At 31.8% G+C, this 15534-nt stretch overlaps 1 protein-coding gene across 1 annotated transcript in view; it reads left to right on the plus strand.

The window, feature by feature from the left end:
• Positions 1-15534, plus strand: part of LOC108917496 (soluble guanylate cyclase 88E) — an 83873-nt gene extending 68339 nt beyond the window's left edge. The window contains exons 10-13 of the mRNA XM_018724127.2: positions 3815-3947; positions 8988-9215; positions 13031-13264; positions 14751-15534. Coding sequence (XP_018579643.1) covers positions 3815-3947; positions 8988-9215; positions 13031-13264; positions 14751-15349 — 1194 coding nt within the window. The 3' untranslated portion in view covers positions 15350-15534. The remainder of the gene's footprint in view (positions 1-3814; positions 3948-8987; positions 9216-13030; positions 13265-14750) is intronic.

Genomic DNA, 15534 nt, shown 5'->3' on the forward strand with positions numbered 1-15534 from the left:
ACTACCAAATTTCAAATTTATTCGAAGTTAACTAAAGCTATTATATTCTGTCTTGTTTAACCAAAAGAGAAAAATACAAATTACCTACCAGATGACAATGTCTCAATGTTTGATACCCTTTTGAATTTGAATACATTTTTTCAAGATCACTGATATATATGAGTATGTTGATTTTTCACTATACCTAACACTAAGGAATTTATTCGCAAAATAGTACACTATAAATGTAATGTTTCGCCGAATTTTAGAAAAGAATAGTTTTATAAATTGCAAATTTTGAAAATAACAATCGACTAAAAATGATTTTCTATAGCAATCAGCTATCAGATTTTATATAGACACTCTGATAGCCGCCGCACCACCAAGTCTGTTTTTAACATACAGGGTGTGGCGTGTATAATCTATAAAAATTAAACTACAGCTTCCTGATGATATTTGTAACAAAAAAGTTCTATCTTCGCGTTTTTTTTTTGTAAATTAAATCACCTATGGATTTCCAGTAAAATATAGTGCATTTTAGAATTTTGTATCTAAATTTAAAGGAACATGGAAATAAAGAAAAAGTATAACATTAACTTAGTTCCTAAATTATTTCATGCCATTAAAAATGAACTTTATGCAGAAAAATGTAAATACCTAAACGTAAAATGTTGTATAGCCACCCATGGGCGTAGGCATAAAGACACGGGGTAGTCAAGGGAGTGCAAAACCAAAAAGTAATGAATTATTTTCATTCACGGAATCTCTGGTCTAATATTGTCCACGTATTCTACGAACGCCCTATATATCAACTTGAACGTATTAATGAAGATACTGATATTTGATTAATGATAAATTAATCCGTTTGAGAAGTTTCGCGCTCAGTGTAGATATCCTTATCAAGGGGCACACCTAGTGTTCTGTACTCTAATTACCCCTACGTCAAAAATATTTATCCTGAATTGAAAAACGCTGTCAGCAATGCCATTAATCATACTCTGTCACCGAATAATAGGATTTTAGAGTATGCGACATAGACATAATAGTTCTTTTTTATATACATAAATGTGCTCGTATGTTTTCTATAGAATCAATTGTTTGTATAATAATTTCGTACATAGGTCCGATTGGCCCAGCTAAAAGCTACGACGTATCGACAATTTTTATATCACCTTCGAATGGCTGTCTTAGAAACCTATTTTTCTCTTTCTGGTTATGATACAAAAATGTAGTAAAGGTCTTCAAAGAAAACCTTTAAATCGAAAACCAAAAAATATTGCTATCAAAGAGAAATTTATATATTTGACTATAGGAGTATTAGACATGAAATTGTAAAATATTGCTTAAAAATACAGTGTACAATTTAAACTTAAAAGGTTAGAAGTTCTTGCAGCTGTTAAATTTTTGGTCAAAATGTCATCAACTACTTCTTGTATGACCTTAAAGAATCGAAAATTGATAATATTTTCATTGAGACGTTTTGGATTTCTTCCCTATACATAAGCAGTTCTAACCAAAAGTCGTTATGATGTACCCTGCATGTGCTAGATATCTAAACAATTTATGTCCACTTGTAAACTAAATCAGTTCATATTAAAGTTCGTTATGGTTATCTACTCTGCAGAAAACAAGATAATATCGTACAAATGGCAAAATAAAATACTTTGCTTTCTTGATAGCCACGAAATTTCGAAGAATTTAATAATGCAATAAATTTATTATCTCGAAAACTAGATCGTTTATTATGACAAATTCCACAAACTTGGAGAAATATTTCCGCAGTTTTGATAACTAGAAAGCCTAATGAAAATACAACTTTTTTCAATTCGTGACGTACGTAAAGTTTGTTCTTGCTTTTTAACTTGATTAATTATAGTCCAGTCATTGAAGGTAAAATACGGCGTTGCTGTATAATTTTCCCAAACAGCACCGATTTGCACCAAAATTTGGATTTAGGTTCTACTTACCCTCCACTTCAAAGTTGACCCAGTGCCGGGGGTTGCTTTTTATTTTTTAGGGGTGAAAACTACCCCTATTCGAAAATAATTATGGAATTGTAGATTCGAGTATGTAATAGGTTGAAAACATTTTAATAAGTAATTTTGATGAATTGAAAATTGTCAATCCCTAAAAACCACCCCCTATGACAGTAATCATTAAAAAATAATGTTGTACAATATTATTCAGCAATTTGGAATAATTTAATCATATAGTGATGTTAAATTAAGATTTCTGTACTGTTTTAATTTTTTATCATTTATTTATACAACCATTATAAAAACCACCCCTTGCAAAAAAAATCGAACAATTATAATTAATTTTTTTTATTGCAAATAGCATATAAACAATCAAAAATGTAAATACATCTGTGTCTAAAATATTACTATAATGTGTATCAATATACGTGTTCTGCAAAAATTTGTGATTGGTTTTTTACTCGCTTAGTTTTTATGCTATCAAGCTTTTCAAAATGCCATTTTGCAGGTTTTTTCAAGAGCTATAACATGAAATAAGTTAAATTTTCTTTCAGCCTTTATTTTTGTAAGGGTCTGAGCTGAAAGGGCTTGAATAAGTTGCTATTTACGAACATATACAAACTTCAAACGGCCATATCTTACCTAATTTATATCCTACAGAAGAAAAAAAACAAAATTTTCAAGAAAACTGAACCTACAATTTTATACTCTACATCATCATTAATAGTTTTTGAGTTATTTTGAAGAAAAGACAATTTTTTTCAAAAATACAAAAATTTTCTTTTCACTTCAAGCTCAACTTTTTTCAAAACTAAGCACTTTAAACCGGTCAAGCTTCTAGAGCATATTACAAGTACATAAATAAAGTAAACGGTAAAGTGGTAACGATTATTTTCAAATGGGGTAGTAATTAGGGGGTGATTTTCACGTTTTTTTGTCGTCGAAAACAATACGGGCCAACTTTATTTTCGTTATAACTCGCTTAGGTTTGATGCTAGGGACTTTTAGAAAAAATAAAGGTTTTTTTCAAGCACTTTAAAAAAGGTTCCCTGAAAAATGCATTGGTTTTTCTATACTTAAGCTACATTTTTTATAAGAATGATTTTTTTTTATAAAATACTTACTTTTTGAGTTATTCGCGAAAAACTGTCTGAAAAAGTGTTTTTTTTGGTTAAAAATTACACTTTCACTCGCGAATAAGTGGAAAAGTATTGACTTTCAGAAAAAACTGTGTAGAACAAAAACTGCTTAGAATTAATCCCGGAGTTATTTTCAATGAAACATTTTTCACCCCCGAGAAGGGGTGGCATCGAACCCCAAGGTAAAAGCAACCACCGTTACAAGGTCAACTTTAAAGTAGAGGGTAAATAGAACCTAAATCCAAATTTTTATGAAAATCGGTGTTGTTTGGCAATATTATACGGGAAAATGATCATTGACTGGACTACTAATCGTATTATACAATATTTTACGATATAGAATAATTTGAGCGTATTATTTATATTAAAATCCATACCTAACTAAATAGTAGAAAATTAATAGTTTTCATATACTCATATATTGGAATTCGTGGCTACGAAAAACTTTAACCAACCATATAAATTACTTAAATATTAAAAAAAATTGCCACTTCATTTGAAACCTTATCGAAAATCTTATTTAAAAAAGTCTCTGCCGCTGAAGAGTATTAAATAAGTGTTTTAACAACCAACTTTACTAACCAAAAATTGTCTCGGCTTTTCCGCTAACTCCGTATACGTTAAGTCTATCAAATGTGTTTATAATTACTGCACCTATGTGTATTTTGCACCCTATGGTATAACACGAACACAAAATATTTCCACTGCTGCTGGGCCCAGGTGGAGACCATAGGGGATGCCTACATGGTAGTCAGTGGCGCCCCAGAGAAGGAAGGTAACCACGCCGAGAGGGTGTGCGACATGGCGCTGGACATGGTGGATGCTATCACGGATCTCAAAGACCCTTCCACTGGTAGGTACCGAAAAAAAAGGAATTTAGTTTTCAGCAATTGTAGGTACTTATTAGACAAGTCGATATTATTGGCACAGAACTTGAAATTATTTTTACTAGAGTGTGAGGCTAAGGAATTTAAAAATAATGTTATGTGCTCCCACTATAGTAGACTATTAATACATTGTTTTTAAGGAGTTAAGAGTTACCTCCCTATGAAAAAAAGCGATTTCGAGTTGTAAATGCATATTTTATGAACAGTACATTTTATTAATTATTATAAATGAATATTTATCGTAATTGTACAATTATTACATTTAGAAACATTTATAAAATCTGGATAATTATTCCCCTTGCGTTTACCTTCTAATTGTCAAATTTTTCTCAAAATGATTTGACCGCTCCATTTTAGTCACCGGAGGCTCAATATTATCTGACATATCCATTAAAACAGCATGATGCGACGTACTACTAGAACCTGGAATTGAAGTGTCATTGTACAGAATCCTATTGGCTATTTCCTTTTTGTTACTTAAACTGTCAGCAACACAACTTTTCGCAATGATTTCCACCCCCCATGTCTCTTGATTCCTAATACATCAACTTCTGTATTAGCCAGTAACGTTGCCGATGTTCTTCGGAATGAATGGCCTGTATATGTTTCAGGATGTCCTAGTTTCAAAAACTGTGCAATCTTATTAGGAATTATAGAAAGGGTATTCTTGCCGACTGGTTGGTTGTAACATCTACCTGCTTGATAGCGCATAAAAAAGCTTGAAATTTCAGTTTTAATTTTCAATCTAATCTTGACATATCTCTTGAGAATTTCTAGGTGAGAAAGAAACGAGAAATACTTGTAAACGTACGTGAGATACCATTTTCAGAATCTTAAATTGTAACTACAATAATGTCATCGAAACTTTTGAAATTGTCGTCCAAAGTAAGTTTGCATAACTCATCAGAATGTCATGCTGGTGCCATGCCTAAAACCGTCACTACCTTCATTAGTAAATATGCGTTATCGGGTACCTGAACGAGAAAATCGTTAACTTGTTCTCTTGCAAAACGACTTTTTAGGTGTATAGCCATCATTCTTACGTTTCAAAAATGCTCTCAACTTGGGATATTTTGATATATCCACGGTCTCCTCTGTGAAAATAGTTGACTTCATCATTGAGTATTCACTCCACAAACTCGCCGGTGACTTTAAAGTTGTCGACTTCTCCATGAAATATGCTAGCAGTGACTTTTCAGAAACACCAGTATTTTTGTTCTGGCACCATTCTTTGAAATTTCTATATGCTCGTCCGTAGCGTACTTTCCACTTCTCGAGCAATAAAAATTCGCAGGCAGGATTTGCTGCACTTTCTATTTGAAAATCACTCATTTAGAAATAATAATTCAAAACCAGCAAAATTGCAACTTTTAAGTAACTTTGTTTATAAACAGCTTAGAAACGACAAAATCCAAACAACGAAGGCGACTTTGTAAGATTTCGAATAATATCAAATTGAATTGATTAAGAAATGTCAAAAAATAAAACAATCTTTATTTCATGAACCATAAAGAACTATGGGAGCAGGAAATAAACTCCTATAAACAACTATCTATCTTGTGTTGGGTTTTGGAATTCTATCTTCAAAAAATTCTGAGCTGTCGATTTTATTGCTACTTAATTTGTACAATAAACTCACCTGCTGCTGTTGCAATGCTCACCGTTTTTTCAGTTAGTTCAGTGAGATAAATCGGGAACATAATATATCATGGAAGAATCATCAATCTCGGTATATTCCACCAGGTATGTAAATCGCAGATTTTACGAATCCTCTTTCAAACGATCCTGATTAACTTGATAATGGGATTCCAAACCAACGAAGCATGTTCTAGTTTAGGTCAGACAAAGCTGTTGTGTAATAAATTTAACAGTATTCTTATTTGTAAATTCTTTAAAATTTCTGACGTTCCTCTAAGTTCTTGCTAATAGAAGAAGTAATCACTTCTATATTGTAAAACACCAAGATTTTTTATAATCTATTAAAATCAAACTCATCAATATAATTAATAATTAGATATACATTCATGAACTTATTTTCTAGGCATCATATATTAATCTCTTTTCAATTATACACAACAAAACATTGGTGCGACATAAACTTACAGTGTCATGTTAAACATTGTTATAAATAAGTAGTCCTAAAATGGAACCTTGTAGTACATCTCACAGTTGTTGAAAGTCATTCGTCAAGATGTAAAGTAAAATTAGAAAGAATTAGTAAATTGTTTAACATGTCAAAAGGTTTAAAAGGTTCTTTTACAAAATATAATCTAGTTTATCAAATGCATTATAAAGGTCTATGTATATTATACCCACCTGACTCTGAGTTTTAGTTTTTTTCTTAGAAATTATGTAACATTGGAAATTGTATTCATTGGAAGAAATTGATACAATAAAATCTCAAAAATCTTATAATCTATAAGCAAAATTGCTTATAATTGTAATGTCATGAATACTATAAAGTCCAATGTAATTAGCTAAACCCATAACATGGTTTATTCGTAAAAATTTATTTATTCTTATCTATCGTAAACTTGATACCAAATAACAGATGATATTCATCAACAGGAAGTATAACCTCATTCACTTCATGAATAGAGAAAAATTTGTTATCACAGTTGAATACATTATAATTTTGAGTAATATTTGCCGAGTTCTGAATAATAGAACATTTTCTATCAGTTTTTAATAACACAGCCACACAAAAAAAGAATGTGTGTACTTTTCATGCGACGTATGTTATCCGTAGTATTTTTGCCTCCTGGTCACGAATCCGGTGTCAGAATTGAGCTATCACATCACAGGAATTTCCTAACCTCGCGCCAAAGGACCCCGCACAAATCTTATGGAAATTAGGTCCCGGTCAAATTCGCTGAATTTTTGATATGTGATAGAGTTCATCATACTGGTCAATTGTCTCAATGGCCACAAAGCTCAAAAATGGATAGTTTGGCCGGTACAGAGCTTTAAAGCTCCGAATATCCTCCACGGATTTATGTATATGCGCAGTGTGTATAGACTTTTGAAATAGCCTATTTCATTTTTTTTATTATCTAGGTTTATATTTTTGAGGTTGCTGAATTCAGATCTGTTGTTAGATTTTCAAAATTGACAGTTGGCAGCTGTCAACTAGCTGTCAATTTGCTATAATAAAGCCAGAAACTTGTTTTTTTATGATTTATTTTTTTTTTTTTTTAGTTCGATAAGTTCAAAGACGATATCAAATCAATAACAATGACTATCGGCAGCTGTCATTTAGCTGTCAACAATTCTTCAAAGTCCGGTAATAAAGTCAAAAAATTATTTTTTGTTTATAACTTCAAGTTTTTTAGATAAGTGAATATAAATATGATATAAAATTATGTAGTCATCAGCTTACAGCTGTCAACAAGCTGTCAACTAACTGTCAAAATGCAATAATAGAGCAAGTAACTTATTTTTTGTGCTTAACTTTGTGGATAAGAAATCAAACATGATATAAGTTTATGACATCACTTTTGAACTCAGTGATCTAAGCAACTTAAAGCTTTTTAAAAAAAGTAACTTTTTGACTTTATTATTGCATTTTGACAGTTAGTTGACAGCTTGTTGACAGCTGTAAGCTGATGACTACATAATTTTATATCATATTTATATTCACTTATCTAAAAAACTTGAAGTTATAAACAAAAAATAATTTTTTGACTTTATTACCGGACTTTGAAGAATTGTTGACAGCTAAATGACAGCTGCCGATAGTCATTGTTATTGATTTGATATCGTCTTTGAACTTATCGAACTAAAAAAAAAGAAAGATAAAACATAAAAAAACAAGTTTTTGGCTTTATTATAGCACATTGACAGCTATTTGACAGCTGCCAACTGTCAATTTTGAAAATCTAACAACAGATCTGAATTCAGCAACCTCAAAAATATAAACCTAGATAATAAAAAAAATGAAATAGGCTATTTCAAAAGTCTATACACACTGCGCATATACATAAATCCGTGGAGGATATTCGGAGCTTTAAAGCTCTGTACCGGCCAAACTATCTATTTTTGAGCTTTATGGCCATTGAGACAATCGACCAGTATGATGAACTCTATCACATATCAAAAATTCAGCGAATTTGACCGGGACCCAATTTCCATAAGATTTGTGCGGGGTCCTTTGGTATACGGGAGTTTTCTAGGTCGATGATCACGGATCCGAAATCAATTTTGCAAATTTCAAGATGGCGTATCCAAATAGCCGACCAAATTTTCAAAATATACCACATTCGCATCAAATTTCTATCCTATGCCAATCATGCCATGTAATTGATTTTAAATAAATCTTTTGCTCAGAAACCGAGAAAAAAAAATAGAAATCATTTTTTTATTAAAAACGAAACATGAATTCATTTATTGTTGTTTTTCTCGTAAACGGTTTATTTTATCATTTAATAAACAAGAGTACCTTTGTTTTAGTCTAAGACTGAAGCTACCCAGATTTATTGTTTTAAAGTCTTTATCATACAGGGTGTTAAAAATTTAGGCGTTAACTTTTAAAGCTTAGCCCGCCCCTGTAGACTAAAAAGCTAAATATGTTTCAAGGGCACTATTTTAAGAGGTCCTTACTAGTGTCCATAACATAAAAATTTTATTAAATTAGTACCCGGGAGATTTCCCACATTTCCCGGACACTGTATATTTTTAAATATTTAATAAGGTATTTTATTCATATATTTTCTTTTATATATCTTTTCCCTCAAAAAACAAAAAAAGTATTACGTCATTTGGGGTTTTCAGACTTAACAATTTTATTAATTTCTCAAAAACATGTTTTAAACTAAGTGTTGTTTTCGTACAAACACACGCAAATAGAAAACAAATCTTTATCATTCACCTACTTCATAGCGTGTTTATCATTATAAACGACCTCTACATTAACGCATTTCAAACAATATGTAATACGTGGATCATGCGGCGAATAACCTAACAGGAATTTATCTAGCAAATTTTGTCTACATTACTATTTGTCGCAGGTCAACACCTTCGCATCAGAGTAGGCGTTCATTCAGGAGCCGTAGTAGCCGGCATAGTAGGATTAAAAATGCCAAGGTATTGCCTTTTCGGCGACAGCGTTAATACCGCCTCCAGGATGGAGTCGACTAGTGAAGCTATGAAAATACATATATCACAGTCCACCAAGGAGCTGCTCCCACCGCCCTACAGAGTCAAGGAAAGGGGCGAAATCCAAATTAAAGGGAAAGGTTTGTTCGAATGTTCTGCATGCGTAGTATTTTTCCTCGGCGCTTCCTCCACGTCAGACCGGGCTAGCGGGCAAAGGAGCATGTCTGGTGGGCCAACTATATGGGTGGGGAATAATTGGCAAAACAGATTCATATACCTACAGGGTATAAGAAGTTTGACTGACATTACTTCAGTATGAGATAGAGTAATCACAAATGAACAAAAAAGTTGTATATTATAGAGGCGTAAGATTAACAGTTTCCAAAATACAGCGCGTATTAATATTGGGGAGTTTCCTCACAATATGACAACAGCGCTTTACCTAACCCTACACAGCTGATCCATACGACGTGTGCACGCGGCAGACTTGTCCTACGGAAAAAATGTAAACAACTATTATTGTTAAACATTTAGTAAATTTCAAGACAATTGTTTTCCAGTTTTTAAATAAATTAAATAATATGTATCGATTTTGTAGTACGAAGATAGTGTTGTGCTTAAATTTTAGCTCGAATTTTAGTAATTATTAATCTCTTAAAACAGGACCTTGAATTTTAATCAAATTATGAATTTGAAAAATATGTAATTAAAGTACCCAAAGTTACACGCGCAAGTACAAGTACAAGTACCTCCCAAAGATTCACGTCGTCTAAATAATCATACGTATCAAAAATAATTTAGGTACTTACCAAAAAGCAAAATTCAGTAATTTTTAAACGCACAAGTACAAAACAAACTACAACATATATGTTCAAAATATCCATTACCATTTAAGATGCACGTACGACAGCTTCGAATCCAATTTTTGCGAACTCGCTGGAAAAAGAAATAGTAGTAGGTACGCAAAAAACACTCAGACACAGTCTAATTCCAGATGCCAACTGAACTGCGTATTACTGGACACCTTAGTACCTTTAGCAAAATTGTTGGGCTCAAATCAATATCTTCTGAATATTTCTTTTAAAGATTTTTGCTAAAATTTGTGGCAAAAATTGTTATTTTATATGTTGTTAAATTCAGACAAAAATTGTATCAGACCATTAGGGTAGGCGTTGACAAAATGATAGTAAATGTCAGTCATAGTATTATCGCAGAGATTAGCGCTAATCTTTTGTTTTTTAAAGTCGAACCGAAACTNAAGATTTTTGTCAAAATTTGTGGCAAAAATTGTTATTTTATATGTTCAGACAAAAATTGTATCAGACCATTAGGGTAGGCGTTGACAAAATGATAGTAAATGTCAGTCATAGTATTATCGCAGAGATTAGCGCTAATCTTTTGTTTTTTAAAGTCGAACCGAAACTGGCGGAATATTTTGCGACCCTTTTTACGAGACACTCAGGATGTTACATAAAGTAGATCAAGCCGTCACAGAATTTTGTTAGAAAATAATGGGACTTCCCTTTTTGTATTTCCTATGTTACTTTGATAAAAAAAAAACGTCTCGCGAACGGAGGAAAAGAGGGTCATCATTGAAATTTTGTTTTTGAGGTTTTGTAGCTTTTCAGGAAGTAAAATAGAACCAAGGTAACATATCTGAATTATTTTTTTACTAGAAATTATGACTCATTCGCTTCCAAACACCCTGTGTACCATTCAAGGCCAACTAACTGTGGATTAAGAAAATGTATTACCAGAATTTCCTGCATGGTTTTTGTTACTGGTTCATATATTTTCAATTTACCATAATGTAAATAATTTTAGGATTCAAGAAAAGTTATTAAATATTACCCTGGTAAACGAAGTCAACCCCGATCCAGTTTTATAATTAATATTAACTTCGTGTCAATAATTTTTCTTTGCGTTGTTACGTTATTTGAAGGTTATTGGGGTTAAAATTATGGAAGGAAACCTAAAAATTGAAGTAAACATCATTAATACTAATCAAACATCTAATCCTTAGGGAGATATTGTTACAAAACAAGTGTTTTGTTAAGCAGAGACAGCTTCCTCCGACCTTTTTTATTTAACTGGAAAAAAATTGTTAAATATTTTCTTTCGTTTTAATTTAATGTTAGGAAGCACGTTTGTAATCCCTTTACATTAATTTTATTACAGAAGTAGCAATTTTAATATTAGTAGTGTTTTATAACTTCAAAAGTTGTAATATTAATGTTTTATTCCATATCTATACCCAAAACATACCTATTTTAATTTTAAATATTACTTTTATTAATAATATAATCTGGTTTAACTTAATTGTTTGATACCAACAAAATTTCTTCAATTTTAAATTTGGATTTATTTATTCTAGTCCAATTTTAGAAATGTATATAAACTTATCTTTTAAATTTACATCACAGATTTTGTCGAAAATATTGTCGAAAATGAAAATATATTTATTATTGTACTAATAATAATCTACTTGTAAATTAAAACAATTACTAAATTTGTATGAACCTTCTTATCAATTAACTTTCAATGAAATACAAAATGAAACATTTTACTTGACAAATGTCATTTTATATGTTTCAGAGACAATTTGTTTTGAATTAAGTTAAACATGAAATTTTCCATGAATAGAACTCGAGATGAAATATTTTTCCTATCAATTTCAACATTTTTACCTATTTAATGTTAATGTTAATTCTGTAGGGTGACATTAGAATAAGCTCTTTAAAAAACAGTAGGTTCAAGAAATATGTTCTAATATTCATCATCCTTAAATTGTTATCAAAACAATCCACTGGGAAGGTGACTCGGGGACCTTCAATTAAATTGTATTTGCAGAAATAATTGAAAATACTGGTATTTTTTATTAAATATACGATATCCGACCTCGTTATTGCAGAGTTTTGCTCTTGGTTTAGCTTTACTTTCCAATTTCGCTTCGCCCAGAAATTATCAAAAATTATTTATTAATTGTGAAATATAAAAGTGTTTGTTCTCGTTATTTTGAAATTTTGCTTTACTCTTACTTTCAATTTCGTTCTCCTTGGGCGAGCTTGTTAAATATCAAAGCAAAGCCGTACGACTATGTACATTCCAATTTTAAATATTCGTAGGGGAAATTTGTTCCAATAACATGGCTGCAAATTTGATGAAATTCAAGGCAAATCCAGGAATAAAACAAACAGTACATATTATAAAATTACATAATACATCCTTTGAAGTAACGATAGTTAGGGCAACTTTTTTTTTCTGTAAGCCCTTGTTCTTTACTTTCGCATTGGTTTCCTTTTGGGACTTTTTTCTAATTTTATGGCAGTGTACAAATTGCTAATTTTATTAAATTAGAAAGAGTAAAACATAAGAGAACTTAAACATTTACAAAAGGTACAAAATATTTGTGTAGATTGAATTATTGGTTATTGATGTTCAGTTAAATAGACTTACAAAAAAGTAGGTCCGAGCATTAACCACAAAGTCTTTTTTTAATTTCGTGACCACTTTCTCTACAAAATACAGAGTATTAAAATTAGAATAAGAAAAAACATGTTTTCAGGTTATTATGTGTACCCACCAGTTACAACATTCCTTAGCCTTAGCTAGAAACATTTGAGCTGCTCTTGTTGTTTTCGGGCTAGACTTTATAGGGGTGGACCCGCTATTAGAACCTCCAGGGCCGTCCTGATATGGATATCGATTTTTATTGTTAGTTCTGTCCGCCCTGACAATACTGGAAGCATAACCCGAAACCCATGGTACTTAAACTAATAGCCCGGGCTTTATTCCATATTATTTTTTTAATATGTTCGATTTCACATTTTCTGTAATTTAAAAAAATAGTCTGTAGTTTTAAAAATACTACTTTGTGTTTCTGAATAACAAATATACGATAATTTTTTATTGGGTCTGTTTTATACAATTTCTATTTATACACTTTCCTTATAAGGAACAATGAAGACGTACTGGTTACAAGCCAAGGAATGTAGGGCTCCTGTGCCAAGAATCGGGAATGCAGTTTTACCAACACAAGAGATTGAAAGAAAACTGGAACCCAAGCAGTCGACGAGCCATCCTAATCCACCCAAAGAAGCGGGCAGACCTGTAGTTTATTCACCCATCACTTTTCAGGACGTGGCAAGGAGGAGTATAGTAAATTCCCCAGAAAAGTCAAATTCGAGAGGTAAGCAAAAATCAGAAGTACCGTAATGAAAAAGATTGTAAATGCATAGTGCAATCTGTTTCTATTATAGCAACCCCTTTAATTTATTGTATTTTCTCTTCTTTTTTGTGAAAGTTATCGGAAAATGCTCCAATAATTTTATAATTCAAGACCACCACTTATTTGAATATTTTTTTTACAAAAATTGGAAACGTACTAGTGGATTTTTTTGGTTAGAATCGCTCAATAAATAAGTTGCACTGCCTAACTTCTGCAAGACGCTGATAAAGTGACTTTTTTGAAGAGACAAAAATAACAGAATTTTTTTTACTATGAAGAAATGAGTTATTCGCAACTGTAACCGATTAGAATCGGTGATCAGGAACAGAGGCGGCAATACCTGATATTAAATTGTGATCTGCAACGACAAATTAACCTATTTTTTTTGACGTTTGTGAAGCTTGTGGATATATTAAAAAAAATTTGAAAAAATAATTAGTGAAAAATTTTTTTTAGTTTTTTAGAATCATAAACGTTTTTTGATGAAGAAAATATGGTTTATTGCTAAAAAAACACATTTTTAACTTAAAAAAAATAAATAAAAAGTGAAAAATTACTTATTACATTGATTCTCAGTAAAAACGACAAATTTAAACATTCCGGGCACTAAGAAAAAAAAATCACAGAGTTTTGAAATTATCAGGGTTTCTTTAGGACACTTTGAGGTTGAAAAGTTACAGTCAATATCCTTAATTTATTCATTATTTGCAAAGTTATGCCAAGTTATTCAAATATCCCTAATTATGCAATTTTTTACCTTTTTCAACATCAATCAACATTTTCACTTCGAATTTTTTTTTATCAAAAACCAATAATTACGACTTGTAGAGAATACTTTGCAGTTTTTAAAACTCTGCTTGGATTTTCTGTACGACCATTATTTCCCGAGTAATTGATTGCCAAAGTCAAAAATAATTTTTTCGCTTTAATCGATGATAATGAAATTACCAAAAAAGTTTTTTTGAAGTCTATAGGCCTTTTTAAAGAAAAGTAAACGTTTACAATTTTTTTTTTTCGTTGATTTTCTTATAATTACTGAAAAACTGCTGATTTTAAACTCCAGATCCGAAAACTAGACACTTGAAGCTTCAATTTCCTTTTTTTTATTCTCTCTACCATCATTTTCCTTCAAGTTACAAAACTCTTTGAAAATCACCCAAAATCTTGGGATTTTTTAAAAATCCCTTAATTTCTATGCCTAGTGTATTTTGCAAAGAATGTATTTTTAAGTTTCCTCAAGGACCTATTCCGAGAGCCCAAACTAACATTGTTCGCCATATTTTTATCAAGCTATCTATAAACAATTGAGTTCCAAGTAACTTCTTTTTTTGTAACTCTATATGAGTTGAATTAAAAGGCATATTACTGAAGAAATTTGTTATGGAAAAGCTGCAATTTCTTGTTCTATGATATTTTGGCTAATTAGGAATGGCATTTCCGTTTACAGAACTGCGATCGAACTCAGCGGGAGCTGTGTTCCCCTTGTACGACCCAGCCGACTACTTTGGATCAATGGTTCTTGCAGGCAACGAAGAAACCTACGGGATGTGCCCGCTTAACATCCCCTTCCAGTTTAGAAACCGAAGTACCACGGCTCCACCAAGGACAAACTGCCAGCAAGAAGTGAGTTTGATCTCTCAAGACAAGCCCCTGAAGACCGCTCCGTCAATTTTACTCAACAACTCCATCGAGAATCACGTCAATCACAATAGCAGAGAGGAAAAGCCTGTCGCCAAAGTCAACTCAAATGCGGCGAACAGTCACAGTGAAGTTGCTGTGCAGCAGCCGAAGAAGGAATACGAATTCGGCAAATCCATGTACCAATACGCGAAGAAGCTCGAGAACAAGTTCGAGAGGAACCATAAAGAAGTCGCCAATTCGAAAAGTGACGGGAACCTGTGTAGTAGGAAAATAGAGTCGAATAGTATATCGAACAGTCAAAGTCAGCAGTTTCCTAGACAGCATCGGCAGCACGATCAATGCTGCACCAGTTTTGGTACGTCGCACAGGAGTAGATACCAGAGCAATGCTTGTAGTATAGTTTAGATGAATTATTTTTTTATGTAGCTCAATTTCTGTGCTTCAAAACGAAGGAACTGATTATGTGTAGTGGTACAAAGAGAATTTATTAATAAAAAAAACGTACTTTCGAATAAAACATCGTAACTTTTATTAAAAAAATAAGAATGGCTTATCAACTATGGAAAACGTACAGGGTGTTTCAAATTCAA

This window comes from Anoplophora glabripennis, unplaced genomic scaffold, assembly GCF_000390285.2.
Source record: "Anoplophora glabripennis isolate ALB-LARVAE unplaced genomic scaffold, Agla_2.0 scaffold4, whole genome shotgun sequence".
Lineage (NCBI taxonomy): Eukaryota > Metazoa > Arthropoda > Insecta > Coleoptera > Cerambycidae > Anoplophora > Anoplophora glabripennis.